Source organism: Lathyrus oleraceus, chromosome 4 (assembly GCF_024323335.1).
Source record: "Lathyrus oleraceus cultivar Zhongwan6 chromosome 4, CAAS_Psat_ZW6_1.0, whole genome shotgun sequence".
Taxonomy (NCBI): Eukaryota; Viridiplantae; Streptophyta; class Magnoliopsida; order Fabales; family Fabaceae; genus Lathyrus; species Lathyrus oleraceus.
This window is the reverse complement of record NC_066582.1, coordinates 491,595,497-491,612,975: the sequence shown is the minus strand read 5'-3', so window position 1 is coordinate 491,612,975 and position 17,479 is coordinate 491,595,497. Positions and strand designations below refer to the sequence as shown.

The 17,479-nt window shown below is 36.5% G+C and overlaps 1 protein-coding gene across 1 annotated transcript; it reads left to right on the top strand.

Moving 5' to 3' along the window:
* The first annotated feature begins 242 nt into the window (after window positions 1-242).
* LOC127076583 (protein transport protein SEC23) lies at window positions 243-16,715 on the top strand. Its single transcript, XM_051018269.1, has 12 exons — window positions 243-1,075; window positions 1,308-1,481; window positions 2,648-2,809; window positions 10,170-10,312; window positions 13,253-13,328; window positions 13,429-13,604; window positions 13,705-13,786; window positions 14,539-14,616; window positions 15,088-15,249; window positions 15,366-15,629; window positions 16,186-16,290; window positions 16,413-16,715. Exons 1-12 carry the CDS (start codon window positions 350-352, stop codon window positions 16,551-16,553), a joined length of 2,289 nt encoding a protein of 762 aa, XP_050874226.1. The 5' UTR covers window positions 243-349; the 3' UTR covers window positions 16,554-16,715.
* Window positions 16,716-17,479: the final 764 nt, after the last annotated feature.

Here is a 17,479-nt window from a genome sequence, read left to right as displayed (position 1 = left end):
ATCTTTGACCACATCAAACATATTTTGATACCATAAAATTACCTTCATTTTAATTATTCACGAGTCATAATTCTCCCTAATTTTAGGTTTAAAGATATTATTATTAGGGTTAGTAGTTCATGTGAGATTAGGGTTGGAAAAATTAGATGGAGCACTTAAAATAGAATTAATAAAAAAGAGTAATGAGAATAAAATAAAATTTCTACGAAAAATGATTAATGTTAAAATTATATAAAAAATATGATAGTGCTAAGAACTGAGTTTAACTGCGCAAAATAACAGAACCATTTCAGTTTTCTAACTTCAAATCAAATTCTCACATCGCCTGAGCTACTCCGATTCCAAATCCATGGCGGAATTCGTCGATCTCGAAACCCAAGACGGCGTTCGCATGCCGTGGAACGTAATCCCCGGCACAAAACAGGAAGCCTTAAACGTCGTCGTTCCAGTTGCGGCAATCTACACTCCAATTAAACACTTCCCTTCCATGCCGGTTCTCCCTTATTCTCCACTTCGTTGTCGAACGTGCCGTTCAATTCTCAATCCTTTCTGTATCGTCGATTTCGCCGCCAAGATCTGGATCTGTCCTTTCTGCTTTCAACGTAACCATTTTCCGCCACATTACGCTTCCATCTCCGATGATAATCTTCCCGCTGAGCTTTTCCCTCAGTACACTACCGTTGAATATGATTCACCTGGTGATCCCGCTCCGCACGTGCCTCCTGTTTTTCTCTTCGTTGTTGATACGTGTGTTATTGAAGAGGAAATCGGTTTCCTCCGATCTGCTATTTCTCAGGCGGTTGAGCTTTTACCGGATAATTCTCTTGTCGGTCTTATTACTTTTGGGACGTTCGTTCATGTGCATGAGCTTGGGTTTGGTATTGTTCCTAAAACCTATGTCTTTAGAGGTTCTAAGGATCTTTCCAAGGATCAGCTACTAGAGCAGATGAGTTTCTTCGCGAAGAAACCGAAGCCGGCGGTTGGTGTTGTTGCCGGTGCACGGGACGGGCTTTCGTTGGAGAGTATTTCGCGGTTCTTGCTTCCGGCTTCGGAGTGTGAGTTCGCGCTCAATTCGGTAATGTGCTTGTTTTTAATCTGCATTAGAAAGTTTGGTTGTGTTGATCAGAGTTGTCAGAGGCGGATTGTGGAAAACAGTGGTTTGTTCAAAATCCCGTGCTATAGCAGGCCGCAATGACAGCTATTTAACAACACTTGCGGAACAATTGCAATTTGTTCAAATTCTGCCATGCTATATTTGACAATACTGGTACTGATGGATTGAGTTGTGGATTGGTTTGTTTTTGCAGGTTTTAGATGAGCTGCAGAGGGATCCCTGGCCGGTACCGGGTGATCAGCGGGAGGCGAGGTGCACAAGCACGGCACTGAGTATTGCAGCTAGTTTATTGGGGGCTTGTGTTCCTGGTTCTGCTGCAAGAATAATGGCGTTTATTGGGGGACCGGCAACTGAAGGACCTGCCCCGGTAATTGTTTTCTTCTTACTTACAGAGGGACATTGTAATTGGTTTGATAGCGCCTTGGACATGACAGTGTGTTTAGCCAATAGAAGCAAAGAGTAGCTTTACTTGTGTCTAGCTAATGAAATAGAGACACCAATAGAAGCAAAGAGTAGCTTTACTTGTGTCTAGCTAATGAAGTAGAGACTCCAGAGTAGCTTTTGCTCAAATGCATTGGAAAACACGTGGATTGAAGTCCAAACACATACTATATAGTCAAATTAATTGTGAAAAGATACATCATTATTCATGGTATAATTCTTTAAATAGTATTCACAAGAAAATACTTAAATAATTAAAATTTTGAAATTACACATGATGTACTTGAATGGCATTTTGTTGGTTAAACTAGTCCTATTTCACTAAAGGATCACACGTTCGAGGACTAATATGTTATTGAGGGAACCTTCAAGATAATATTTCTAATTTCTATTTATTTATGAACATGAAAATATTATATCTTTTTAAAACTAATCCGACTATTTAGCCTATACTACTGACATCTATCAGAGGCTAATTTTGATTGACATCTATTTATGCTCTCATTTGACATGTTCTGTGTGTGTGGTGTAACATGTAAAATAACCTTCTGAATCTGCATCTTAATGTACTGCATACATATATGATGCACTGTAAGCAAGAACCAGTGGTTTTGTGGCTTTTGTTAGAGGGTTAAGGCAACAATGTTTTAGGCTTTATTTACATATCAGAATCTACCTTTTTATTTGTAAGTTATTTTCTGACAAGTTATCTAGTTTCAGTGGATGGAAGCTGTTTAAACTCTATTTACATTTCATCTTATGATTTTTGGAGAATTTTGTGGTTTCTTGTGCGGGTTTTTTCTACTTCAGCTTTGTCCTTTTGCCGTTTCCTTTGGAGTACCATCTCATCCTGTCCTGTACTTTTTCCTTTGCTCTTTAGATTTTTCTGTTGGCATTTTGGCATTAGTGTGTATGATAATGACTGGCCTCTATTTTATGATTGTCTTGGGATTGTATTTGTTGGTTTAAAAACACACTTTTTGGTATTTTATTTACTTTTACTAATGTCATGGGCAAAAATGATTTCCATCCTATTTGATTGCTTGACGACACTCAAGTGTTTCTGTCCTGACGAACTATTGTATCTTATAGATTGTATCCAGACAACTTTCTGAACCAATTCGCTCCCACAAGGACCTGGATAAAGATTCTGTGCCACATTACCATAAATGTGTGAAATTCTATGATGGGCTTTCGAAGCAGCTTGTACATCAAGGTCATGTGCTAGATCTCTTTGCTTGTGCTCTTGATCAGGTAAAGTTTTCTCTATTTTCAACCGATCTTTTATGGTATACAGCATTATGCATGTTTATAAGCTGGTGAATGAATATCCCCGTTTTCCACCTAGAGAACTTTTCACTTATCAACTTTTTACGAGCACAGAATATTTAGATGACAGTCTATCTTCTGAGTACATCCAGTTTAATCAAGAATTTGTGATAATTAAGTTTTTCAAAGTAGTTTATGTTGAAATTTTGTATGCATGTTTAGTCTTAATTCACTAACTTACTAACATCCTTGGCCTTGTATCTTTTTATTCAATACGAGTGTCTGCATTAAAAATTTATTAACCATAATGAGTGTATGCTTAACCAACTGCTCCAAACAGTAACAAGAATTACACGTTGCATGTAATCTAACTTCCTCATTTCCAACCGAAATCACTAGTGTTATTATTAAGTAACCAAGAGCTGGTCCAAGGAGATGGGGACACCAAAGATTAAAAGAACGGCAATTTATTCCACAAATAAACAACAATAGAACAGTGTAAGAAATAACGGCTCTGAAAGACTCCCTTTACTGCCAAAATCTTTTTATCTTCTGCTGTTCTTCCGTCTCGACCCAATCTCAGGCCATGACCGGCGCACGTGCTATAACACATACACCCTTCTAAAGTACAGAGTTACTGAAATTTGACAGTGTCATCTACTTTCATGACATCCTCAAAGGTCAATTAATTATTTTGAGAGACTATAGGGTAGCTTCAATATCCTAACTCAGAAAGTTAGTTATGACAGTTGTACTGGTGGATGACACCTGTCAGCTTGTCATAGTGTGACCTGCTACTGCAGGTTGACACTTGGCTTTTATAAAGCAAGTGATGTAACTGAATTTGTAACTATCATTCAATGAATCCCTAGTTTGATTTCTAATAATTATCAACAAAGTATATAACAACTATCTCCTCATTTGTACAACTCAAAAGAGAAGAATGACTCATTCCTATAACTGCATCATATTCATATTGGAGTCTTAAAATAGCAGACACCATTCAAGATAGAAAAAGGTATATACCAAAAAGAATGAACTTCGAGGTGTGTGTGCAAATGCCAAGAGAATTCGATTATGCAACCTGTGAATCTAAAACTAAAAAACGGGGTTGACTCACAAAGACTCGGTGAGTTAGAAATTACACAAATTTGTATTTAAAATGACTTTTAAACCAAAAGTATCATCCTTTAAAAATTCATTCATACTTATAAAAATATTTGCAACATCAAGGATAAAAACATTTAAAACATCAAGGATAAAACTTTCCTATAAGATTCTTTGTACGAACCAACCGTTAGTCATATATGAAGTTCTACATTCACATCTACAATAATATCCTAATTTCCTAATTGAAACTAATATATATATATATATATATATATATATATATATATATATATATATATATATATATAAAAGCCTACTAATTAAAAAAATATTTAATACAATAATATCCTAATTGATACTACTAATAAAAATTATAGATACATAATAATAATAAAACAATATCTCAACACTCCCCCTCAAGGTGGTGCGTATACATCATAAGCATCCATCTTGTCACATATGTATGTAATCCGAGGTCTTGGAAGAGATTTTGTAAAGAGGTCAGCAAGTTGATCCTTGGAATTAACAAAGGAGGTTTTGATGGTCCCAATGGTAATCTTCTCTCTAAGAAAGTGACAATCGACTTCTATATGCTTTGTCCTTTCCTAAAAAATTGGATTGGAGGAGAGGTGCAAAGCTGATTGATTGTCACATACAAGTTCCATAGGGCAGATTTCACAAAAGTGAAGTTCCTGTCGTAAATGCTTTAACCACAAGAGCTCACATGTGGCATGTGCCATTGCTCGATACTCAACTTCTGTAATTGATCGAGCAACAATCGTTTTCTTTTTGCTTTTCCATGAGATCAAATTCCCCCAATAAAAACACAACAACCCGATGTAGACCGTTTATCACTTGCATCTCCTGCCAAATCAACATCTGAATATCCAATGATATCCGTGTTGCCTATATCACAAAAAACAAACCCTTTTCCAGGTGATCCTTTGATATACTTTAGGATTCGAATAACTGCTTTCCAATGGTTGTCACAAGGAGAATTTAAGAATTTTGACTTACTACACTGACCGAAAAAGATATATCAGGTCTAGTTATGGCAAGATAATTCAACTTTCCTACAAGTCTTCGATATCTTTCCATATTAGTATATGACTCCCCCTGATAAGGGAGAAGCTTTACATTAGGATCCATAGGAGTGTCAACTGGTTTGCAGTCTGTAAGACCTGTTTCTTCCAAATATCAAGAGCATACTTCCTCTGAGAGATGACAATATCTGACTTTGATTGAGCTACCTCAATTCCTAGAAAGTAACGAAGAGGACCCAAATCCTTATTCTGAAAATTCTGAAATAAGTGTTGTTTTAAAGCCTTGATACCCTCAAAATTATCACCTGTAATTACAATGTCATCAACATAAACCACTAGATAAATATATTTATTGGAGGAACATTTGGTGAAAACAGAGTGATATGATTCACACCGGTTCATCCCAAATTGTTGCAACACTTTACTAAATCTTCCAAACCATGCCCGGAGTGATTGTTTCAAGTCATATAAAGACTTGTGTCATTTACATACCCGATCACACTCCCCCTGAGCAACAAACCCAGGAGGTTGCTCCATGTAAATCTCCTATTCCAAGTCACCATGCAAGAATGCATTCTTGATATCCAATTGAAATAGAGGCCATTGTTTCATGGCAGCCATGGCTAGAAAGAGGCGAACATATGCCATCTTCGCAACAGGAGAGAAAGTGTCACTATAATCTTGACCGGGGAATTCAGTGTATCCTTTTGCCACTAAGCCAGCTTTCAATCAATCTACCTGTCCATCAGGACCAACCTTAACATTAAATATCCACCTACAACCAACAACAGATTTTCCAGGTGGGAGAGGAACAAACTCCTAAGTATGATTAGATTCTAAAGCTGACATTTCATCAAATATTGTCTGTCTCCACCCTGGATGGGATAAGGCTTCCTGGATAGTTTTAGGAATAGAAACAGATGCAAGTGCGATAACAAACGCACAATAGGTAGGAGATAACCGGTGATAAGACACACAATTATAAATAGGATAAGGGTTACCGGTTGAACGATTACCTTTACGGATGACAATGGACAAGTCAAGAGACGGGGCCGGAGGAGGGGTGGAGGCGCTTGGAATAAGAGCTGAATCATGTGGTCTCAATCTTCTCTCATACATAATGCCATACCGGTTCAACAGAGGTGGAGACTCATCTATCACAACGGGTGACCTAAACGATAAAGGACTGGACTCAACCAACTCAAAATAAGGAATGGAAAAATTTGATCTAAATTAGTTTCAGGGACACCTAAGTTGGGAAAGTATGGTACGTCTTCAAAGAATGTAACATCTATAGACGTGTAGAAACGATGTGTAGAAGGAGAGTAACACCGATATCCCTTTTGGACGCGGGAGTAGCCCAGAAAAACACATTTATGGCACGAGCGGACATTTTATCATGATCTGGGGAAAAATCATGAACAAAACAAGTACATCCAAAGACACGAGGGGAAACAACATATAAGGGATCTGTAGGATGCACCCGAGAATGAGGAACCTGATCATTCAACACAGAGGATGGCATCCGGTTAATTAAATACCTGGCAGTAAGAACAACATCACCCTAAAACTTTAGAGGTAAATTGACATTTAACAAAAGGGTACGAGCAGTGTCAACAATGTGTCTATGTTCTCTTTCAGCAACACCATTTTGTTGAGGCGTACGGGGACAACTCAATTGATGTACGATGCCTTTGGAGTGCATGAAAGAGTTGAAACAATCATAAAAATAATCTTTTGCATTGTCACTGCGTAAATGCGAATTGTTTTGCCAAACTGTGTCGAGATTTTAGAACAGAAATTCTTAAAAATATTAAACAACTTAGAACGATCTTTCATTAAAAACATCCAAGTACATCTTGAGAAATCATTAATAAAAGTAACATAATACCTATACCCTAAGATAGAAGGAATCCGACTAGGACCCCCACACATCGGAATGAACGACGTCGTTCATTCCAACGTGTGAGTTTCTAGTCGGATTCCTTCTATCCAAAAAGAGACAAAGCCCTGTTATTAATGTGACGGGAAAAAGAAACTGTAACATGTTTTCCTAACTGACACGACTCACATTGTGACACGACTCACATTGTAAGGACTCTAATTGAGGAAGACCTAACACCATTTTCTTCAATTTTGATAAACTCAGATGACCTAAGCGACGATGCAGAAGATCAGGAGATTTTGTAGTAGCACATATAGCGGAAGTGGATGGTTGAAGATAATAAAGACCACTAGATTCGATTCTGACTCCAATTGTTTGTCCCGTACTCCGGTCCTGTATCAAAAAGGAATCAGAAGTAAATGTTACGACACAGTTTAAAGAGCTGGTTAATTTGCTTATAGAAATGAAATTGAAAGGGCAATTAGGAATCAATAAGACAAAACTCAAAGAGAGTGAGGGAATAGGTGATACTCGTCAACACCAGTTGCCTCAACTTTAGATCCATCCACAACAGTAATATAATGTGAATATTTAGGTGGTGATAATTCAGAGAAAACTGAGGCATTACTGGTTACATGGTCTGTAGCACTAGAATCCATAACTCATCCAATAGGAGTAGCATGAGAAAGATAAACCATAGAATTACCGGTACGAGCAATAGTAGATGAGGAGGTGGCTTGCTATGTTGCCTTCAATCGCAAATACTCCTGATACTCATCGGTAGAGAAAGTAGTTTCGAGTTCACCCTTTGATTCACACTTTGCAGTGGTTTGAGCAACATTAGCACTTTTGTTCGGGTAGTCAAGTAAGTTAAAGCACCGATCTTGAGTGTGCCCATCTTTCTTACAATGAGTGCAATAAAAGTTACTTCTACCTCCTCTACCACGGCCACCTCCACCACGTCCTCCATTACTAAAGTTGGAAGCAAAAGCAGAGAACTCAGGAGTAATATGAATGTCATCACTTGGTAGAGATACTCGGACGAGACGATCAATTAGTTCTTCTACCGTAGGGGTGGTAGTATTTGTTAACGCCCGGTCTTTAACCGAACTATATTCTTTAGAGAGACCATGAAGGACAAACACTATGAATATATTGTCAAGCTTGCCCAATATCTTCGTAATATCATCACTAACCAGCATAAGTTTGAGGCCATCAATAGTAGATTGAGCACGGGTGAGATATTCTGATAAGTCTTGATCATTCATTTGAAGAGTAGTCAAATTGCGGACCGATGCATACATTCTTTGAATATCGTTAGCATAAAGGTTTTTAGTTTTATGCCAAACCTTATAACATGAACTATACGCACGAAAGTGTGCCATCAGATTTGGTTCAATAGAATTCCACAACAATGATACAAGTTGATAATCAACGGCTTCCCAATCATCTTTTATCTTTTTAGCAATTCAAATAGTTGTTATTATCATTTAATTTAGTCGTGGTCATAGCGGGTGTTCCTTGAAACACAAACGAAATAAGAATCTTTTTGGAAGCGACTGAAGTAATTTCCATAATTCCCTTCTCCCGCAAAGACCACTGTACCATGCAAACTCTCCTAGTGGCTGAAAATTGAGCTGGTTGCATCCTTGTTCGTAGAAGAAAAAGAAGGCACCACCCCCATTTGTTTCATTCCTCCAACATTTTGACTCTTTTCCCTCTTCTTTCTCTTTACTATTTTTATAAGGTGATTTAGTTTAGAAGAAAAAGAAGGCTCTGCCTCCCATTTGTTCACAGTGCCTTTTTTTTCCTTGTCTTATTGTTTACCTTAAGCAAGAATAACATATGTCTTAGAACTATGGTTGAGCCTAACTCAACCTATCAAAACCGATTTTTAAGGTGAGAATTACCCCCACTTATAAACATAAGTTCACGCCAATATATTATAAGATGTGGGACTCTTAACACACTTCGTCATGCCTAGCACTATTAGGTTTGGTGTGTGAATTCAAATGGTAGGTGGTCCAATAACGGAAATCTGATAGCAGATGGTCTAACGGATCCTGAACGAGACTTTGATACCATCTTTGAATTGTGGTTGGGCCTAACTATACCTTACAAAACCGGCTTGTTAGACGAGGAATATGGTCCTACTTATAACATATGTTCAAGCCATATATTATCTCATGTAGGATAGACCATCTAATTGATGCTCTCGACTCAATAACAAAAGGGATTCCATATAGACGGTCTTTAAACCAGTTCACTAGTTTTATAATTAGAAAGTGGTTATCGGTTACCAAACAAATAATTTGAAATACCCGAGCATAATGGTTACAATTTCTTTTCCACGAATATTTTTATATTTGACAATTTTTTTCTCCACCTGTTGTTTTTGTTTTAATGTGAATCTTGATCTTCCTTGCTTGTAACCTTTTCATCAATTAAAGGGATTGTTGATCTTTCTTGCTTGTAACCTTTTCATCAGTTAAAGGGTTCTTGCTTGTAACCTTTTCATCAACTAAAGGGATTCTTGGTCTTCCTTGCTTGTAATTTTATGGGAAAAACTGTTTCAATAGTTTTTTATGAAGCTTAAGTGTTGTTTTATATCTTTTGGTAATCCTGAAGTGACACCTCCTGCCATTAATAACTTGATTGTCCAACTTATAGTTCCTGGTGTCTGAAATCCTTGGCTAATTTCAAGGAGATTAAAAATGAAAAATGTGGAGCATTTGTTAACTGTCCTACTTGACTTTGTTTGTATTTGTAAATATGCTTGGATCTCATCCCCAAAAGCTAGTTCAAAGGATGAGGTTGCCTTCACATATTTATACACCCAACAGCTCGGGAACCTAAGCAATGTGGGACTTCAAACAAATTCCAACAACACAAATACCAACTTCAACACCCACCCTCGCGCTTAGCGTGGGCCTGGGTCAAATGCACACATTGTAGTCCTTAATCCGGTTCTGATACCATGTTAAATATGCTTGGATCTCATCCACAAAAGCTAGTTCAAAGGGTGAGGTTGCCTTCACATATTTATACACCCAACAACCCGGAAACCTAAGCAATGTGGTACTTCAAATAAACTCCAACAACACAAATACCAACTTCAACAGTATTGAAATTGTGTTATTTATGCAAAAGTTTTAGTTTTTAGGTAGTATGTAGACTGATCTGTATTATTACTGAATTGCTTCAAATGTTTGTAATGCCATTCTGGTGGTTGTTTTTGCTTTGTCTAGTGTTTTTTTAAATATATATTTGAAAATATAAAATCTCTGCTTTACTCTTTGTCTTTCAGGTTGGTATTGCTGAGCTTAAAACTGCTGTTGAAAGGACTGGGGGCCTTGTTGTGCTTACTGAAAGTTTTGGCCATCCAGTGTTCAAGGATTCACTGAAGCGTGTTTTCCAATCGGGTGATTGTGATCTGGGCCTAGCATCAAAGTAAGTCATAAATTTTTTTAATTTTTCTATGATACGGATTGTCTTGAATTTCTTGCTTGTGTAGTTAAGTGTTAGGTAACCCTACATCCATTTTCCCCTTTTGTTTGCTGCTCAATATTCAGACTCTTCAGGTGCCGTCCTTTGCTGTCCATGGCCTCTCCAGTGCCACACATCCATCTTAGTCAGCTTTTCGTGTATCAAAGACCGTGTTCTTGAGCCTTGATCCTGTTACCAGCCTCCGTTTGTTAAGCATCTTTTCTTTCTAGCTCTACAGTGCACCCTCTGCACCGAGTCCCTTCCCATTAGTTTGTTATAACTGTAAGCTGACACTAAGGTTGCTCATGGACGGATTAACCATAAAACCAATCCATAATCATTTTAATCCACTTGCTATATCCAGATAATAATTTCATAAAATCAAACCGGTTTATATCCATAAAAAAATTTAGAACCAATTTTTTTGCTTAATAAACTTTTCTTTTATCGAAAAGACAAACCATTCTTGGTTTTATAGATTGTGGAACCAACAAACCAAGCAGTAAAATTGTTTCTCCTCTCCTAAACAGAACAGCCTCTCAAACCTTTCATGCTTCTTCACTACCAATTTCTCATTAGATTATCCAAACTGATTATAGTATACTTGCTCATGTTTCTTCACCTCCATTTTCAATTCGGAATTGGAAGCATCAAGACGTGTCTCGTTCACCGACGCATCCATCAAATCTAGGCTGAATCCCTAACTTCAATCTTATCAGTCATAGTTTCTTTGGTTTTTAGAGTCTGAATGTGATTGATTAGGGAGGAGATATTGAAGATTTTGTTGAAATTGGGGGAAGTGAAGACTTGATCAGAAGTTGTTGTGGTGAAAAAAAAGTTAAAAGATAAGACATTAGTATAATTGAATTTGCAGTTTGATGAAAAAAATCAGTTTAATGGAAATAGTAAAGAAAAGATGGAGGGCGCTGAAATTTGGGAGGAAGAAGAGAATCAGTTGAAATTTGGTATTGTTTTTGCTTATGGGTATCCAATAACCATTATATTGGATCTGGGCATCCAACAAATACAAGATCTGGGACGGTTGAAAAACTTAGGTATATTTATCGGTATTTTTATAACCGGATTTAGATATGGATATCCGACTTAACTGGTTAAAATGAGCACTCCTAAATGCTACTGCCTTAAAGATTTACAAGTAGATCATAACATCTCTTGTAACTCAACAATGCATATTCATCAACTTTACAAGAAAGTTTTCTCTCAAATTCTGAGAACTCTAGTGCCTTTCAATTACTTAAATTCTCCTTTCCATCCTTCATTTCACCTTCAACCTACCCTTGGAAATGAGACTTGTAACTCTGATATCAGTTGATACGAACTGGTATAGATGATGTAGAGAAGAATTCCCTGGATTGCATACTAGATTGCAAACTTTAAAGAGTTTGCATCTCCATATGCCTAAGGACCCAAATCTTTCTCTCAAATGACTAAATATGTCCCCTCCCAACCCTCTTGTTATTTATATTCAGCATGTTCCATCTATCTAACAATTCCCACCTGACTAACGGGGACAATCTACTGTATGCACAAATTTATTATTGTTAGATAATATACTCCTCATTCCTCATTTATATTGGTAAACAATACCAGTTACATTCGTGTACCTATGTATAATTGTGTCAAATTGGAAAATAAGCTAACTGCTATGTATAATTGTGTCAAATTGGAAAATAAGCTAACTCTTTGGAGACTACAAGGTTTAGGTTTAAGGAGTGGAGAAAAGAGAGAAAGATGGCAAACTATAATTGGGACGAGATGATTTTGAAGTTGACCACATTTAATTTTTATACATTCTCAAAGGTGCTATAGAAGATGAAACCATTTTAACGGCATATACACCGGGCAACTAGTCGACAACCATTATAGTAGGATACTATTCCTAATTACTGGAGGATTCTCTCTCCTGTTTACATAAGATAACAAACCAAAAAACAATCAAATAATAGTGTCAACAATCACATTAGTTTTATGATACCATTTAGAATAATAATTTTGAAATTTAAGCAGTATCCCATAATAAACACATTGGCAAATAGTCACCGACAGATTAGGAGTACCCAAACTCTCAGAAATTGGGTTGGGCCTAACTCATCCCTACAAAACCGGTTTGTAAGGTAAGGATTGCCCCCACTTATAAACACAACACAGGTCATATCTCTAAGCAATGTGGGACTAAATTCACCGCTTCAAAGTCAACACAATGAAGGTGTTTAGGGGCTGCAATGAGGCAAGCCAAAGTGCCGCAATTAAGGCGACTTGGGACGGACCGCAATTAAAGCAGAAAGTCCAACACACGCCCTCACGCTTGGGCCTGAATGAGCCCGAAGCATGGACGATGCGGGAAACCCAACAATGGATCTACCATAGACTCTGATACCATCTCAGAAATTGGATTGGGTCTAATTCATCTCTACAAAACCGGCTTGTAAGGTGAGGATTGCCCCCACTTATAAACACAACACAGGCCATATCTCTAAACAATGTGGGACTAAATTCATCCCTTCAAAGTCAACACAATGAAGGTGTTTAGGGGCTGCAGTGAGGCAAGTCAAAGTTCCGCAATTAAGGCGACTAGGGCAGACCGCAATTAAGGCGGAAAGTCCAGCAACCAAAGTTGCTGGAATAATACAAGTAATTCTGTGATTTCTGGATCCAAAAACACTATTTCTGGCTATGAATACACTAATGAAAGTTTGAGATTACATAGTACCTTTTGTCCAAATCTGAAAGGTTTCTCTACCCAGAAACAGAAACATATCCCCTGTGGCTTCTGATTCCAGCCAGCAAACCAGAAATACATGTTTTCTAACTGAACATAATTAAATCAATAAGCTGAGGGAGAAGCTGATTGGTACTTAACCTTATTTTATCTTCTTTGTGCAGTGGAATATTTGAAATAAACTGCTCTAAGGACATCAAAGTCCAAGGGATTATTGGCCCTTGTGCTTCTCTTGAAAAGGTATCTCTAGAAGCTGTCTTATCTATTTCACATGTTAAATTTTCTATAGCTCCCCCTCCCCCAATAGAAAAAATGTTTAGCTGCTTCTTTGTATATGCAGAAAAGCCCATTATGCTCAGATGCTGTTATTGGTCAAGGGGGTACCAGTGCTTGGAAGATGTGCGGCCTTGACAAATCGACATCACTATGTCTGTTTTTTGACATTGTGAGGAAGGAAACTCCTGACGCTACAATGCAATCCACAAGCAATCAGTTTTACCTCCAATTCTTGACTTAGTATGAAAACTATTTTAGTGCACCTTTTAGTAACCAGTCTGTTGTGGTAATGTAGTTGAAATATTTCCCTTTCTCACTCATCACAGATTTTTTGCTTCAGTTATCAGAATAATAGTGGACAAATGAGATTTCGGGTTACAACCCTTTCACGGAGATGGGTTGCTGGACCAGGAAGCATACAGGTAATCTTTCACCTAGCACCCTTTGATTCATTTAATTTAATTATTTTGACATTTTAATACTGCAAAGAAATTCATTCTGCGTATGTCATATTGTAAAATTCATTATAAAAACGGTCTTGAGAATGATATCCAGTACAATTTTTATTATATATGAGGAATTAAGATGCAAAAATAAGACTTTTCTTTGCTCACCTTTATATTTCTTCCTTTGCATCTGGACGAGGACAATTGATGAAGACATAATTTTATGAGCCTGTTTTGGATTACTCTACACAATTCTTTAATTTTCTTTATTTTTTATTTTCTAAATTTTCTCATTTATTTACTGAATTGTTGTGTTTAGTTAATGACTAATGCTGGTTTTATCTCCATAAGCTTTTACAATTACTTAACCATAAAATGTTATTCGTTTACTTGTGTTTGGAGATGTGCTTTTGTTATAATGGGGGGAACTGTGCGAACTTTATAGCTGGTTTTCTTGGGATGTTTGGAAAACCTGGAATCTCTGTATCTAAAACTTCATTGATTCCTGATGATCTGATGGTAGTGAAGGTTTTATTGGGGTCGTTATTCTAATTTCTTATTAGCAGTTATGAATCTTATCTTTCGACTTTTCTCTAACATTGTACAGTAGAGGTTATGGTGATTTAATGCTTCATGATATGATTTATCAAGTAACTTTGACCACATCATTTAAGTCATTTTCTGGAATTCATCATTGTTTTATATCAGTTGTTTGTAAAATTTTGTAGGACTTGATTTCTGGATTTGACCAAGAAGCGGCTGCTATAGTCATGGCGCGCCAAGTGTCATTCAAAATGGAAACGGAGGTGAGTGCTGGATATTTTCTGCACCTTTTGAAATTGTATTAGTATCATTCAAAATGGAAACAGAGGTGAGTGCTGGATATTTTGCTGCACCATTTCTCTAACATGCTTTACGTAATTATTAAGGATTCTAGTTCTGTAAATTGATTATTCCAGTGAAGCATGGGATTTTTCATAAGAAATGGGAGATATTACAACATGTATAGTGACGGGTTTTCCGTTTTTTACTATTCATGAAAAAGAATAAAGGAATACAGTGAATCGAAACCCATTGCACTATCGTATTATATTGTTGACAAGGACAATGACACAAGTATTCTTTGCCAGTTTATTTATGACATCACATCATAGTTGTGGGAGGGAACTGTGGACCTGCTTTTCTCTCTCTATCTGATTAGTTTGATATCGTTTTCTGTCTGCTTATGTAAAATGTCGTTGTTTTGACACCCTGTGATGATGCAACTTCTGTATCAGGCTGAATTTGATCCTATCAGATGGTTGGATAAGGCATTAATAAATTTGTGTTCCCGGTTCGGAGATTTTCAAAAAGATACTCCATCTTCATTTAGTTTGTCTCCCAGGTTGTCAATATTCCCACAATTTATGTTTCACTTACGACGTTCTCAGTTTGTTCAGGTATGCATTTTGTGTTTTCAGACCTCGTATAATATTTGTCATTGCTGATATTCCTTGCTGCTACATTTGTGCTTCAACAGTGTTTACTTTTCTTAAAGTTATTTATATTATTGTAGGTCTTCAACAACAGCCCAGATGAGACTGCTTACTTTAGAATGATTCTAAATCGGGAAAATGTTACTAATTCTGTTGTCATGGTTCAGCCTTCATTAATTTCGTATTCGTTTCATTCTGGTCCTGAACCTGCTCTTCTCGATGTCGCAGCCATTGCGGCTGACAGGGTTCTTCTTTTAGATGCATTTTTCACAGTCGTTATTTTTCATGGTTCAACCATTGCCCAATGGCGCAAGGCTGGATATCATAATGAGCCAGAGCATCAGGTATTCTTTAGACAGCTAATTGCTAATTTAATTTCGTTTCAGCAGGTTAATTTTTATCAGAATTTTTCTGTGGGAGAACAAGAGTATCCACTTGACAGGGACAATATAGCATAGTGAAAGTATATAAGGAGAGGGGAAACCATTTTAATATTTTGGCAGTTTCATTGTTGGGACAAATTGTAGTAATTTATGGGCTTTACTTGATCATTATGACTCAAGATTAGGTTCGATAAGTTGCCTATGCTTAAGTTTATATTTCAAAACAGGGATGCCTATGACTGATTTGTTTGTTTAGATTTTTTTGGGATTTGTGGGATGAATGCATCCTGGTAAGAATGATAGAATCAAAATCGAGAATAATTAAGGTCTTGTTTTTATGTTTGTGGGAAAACTTTCCTTTGAATGAGGTTTCACAAAATTATGCAAATTTTGAACTTCTAAAGCACCGACATGCATTTGACAATTTGGAGGCATAATTAAGGTCTTAATTAGGACATCCATGGTATGGCCATTTTCACATTGGCAATTTAGTTAATTTGAGTCAATTATTTTGCAGGCATTTGCTCAGTTGCTACGAGCTCCTCATGATGATTCAGACTTAATAATGAAAGATAGATTTCCCGTGCCTCGCCTGGTTGTTTGTGATCAGCATGGATCCCAGGTTATATTCATATTACTTTGAACTGTCTTTTTTGATCATACTAGTATTTTTTGTTTAAGGTGACTTTGACCATTTAACTAATTTGGCATGTGACATGTTTGGCGTTGATGTACAATGTGCAGGCTCGATTTCTACTAGCCAAGTTAAATCCTTCTGCGACATATAACACTGAAGCTTCCCTCCCTGGAGGTGATATTATCTTTACGGATGATGTTAGCTTTGAGGTCTTCCTGGATCATTTACAGAGATTAGTTGTTCAATAGGATTAGTCTGTCCTATGACTTCTATGTAAAATTTTCCTCGGATAACTATTATTGTTTCCAATTTAATTAGTGCGAAATCTTGTAATTACATCTACTTTTTACTGTATCTAATTACTTGTTAATTTTTGTGGTGTTCAAAAGATGACAGTCCAAATTACTACATCTAAACTCTTATATTATAGAAAATACCGGTGAAATGAATTACATCATATCAACATTTTTATTTATTTGTCTCTAAAACACAAAATTTGGGAGATTGAATAAGTTTTATATTTGATTTATTTGATGCCAAATTACTAGAGTTGAATTTCAGTTCCCATCTCTATTGGAGATGAAATTCATCCATCTCTATTCAAATATGTTGCTCTTAAGAGATTACAGAATAACTTAGAATGTGTATGGATATTAAACAAAATTATTGATCTAAGAATCTTTGAATTGGCAACCTCTTTATTTTTAATACTTTTCTATATACTGTTGTATCTTTTTTTATCTAAATTTCATCAACATAGAGAGGTTTGATTTGAATCATGAAGATGCATGATTTGGATCATAGTCTAGCAACAAATGTTAGATTTTGGTTATGTAATCCTGATTGTAATCATAAAAGGTTTGATTCGAATAACATAACTGGTTGACTCGAATCATAGAAGGGTTGATTCGATTCATAGAATCAATTTTTTATTTTTATATCTTGATTTAAATCATTCAATCTCTTGATTTGACTCATACTCTTTGCTTTTGATTAAAATAAAATGGATAATTTTCTTTCATTTTTATGCTTCATCTCTAACACATAATTTTTTTCTCCAAATCCATCTCATGATATCTCTATGATTTAGAACTCATAATACCCATTTCTCTCAAACTTTCAAAAAGAATTTTGAATTTTGTTTTGAATTTTGCAATCGAAATCTCTCTTCATC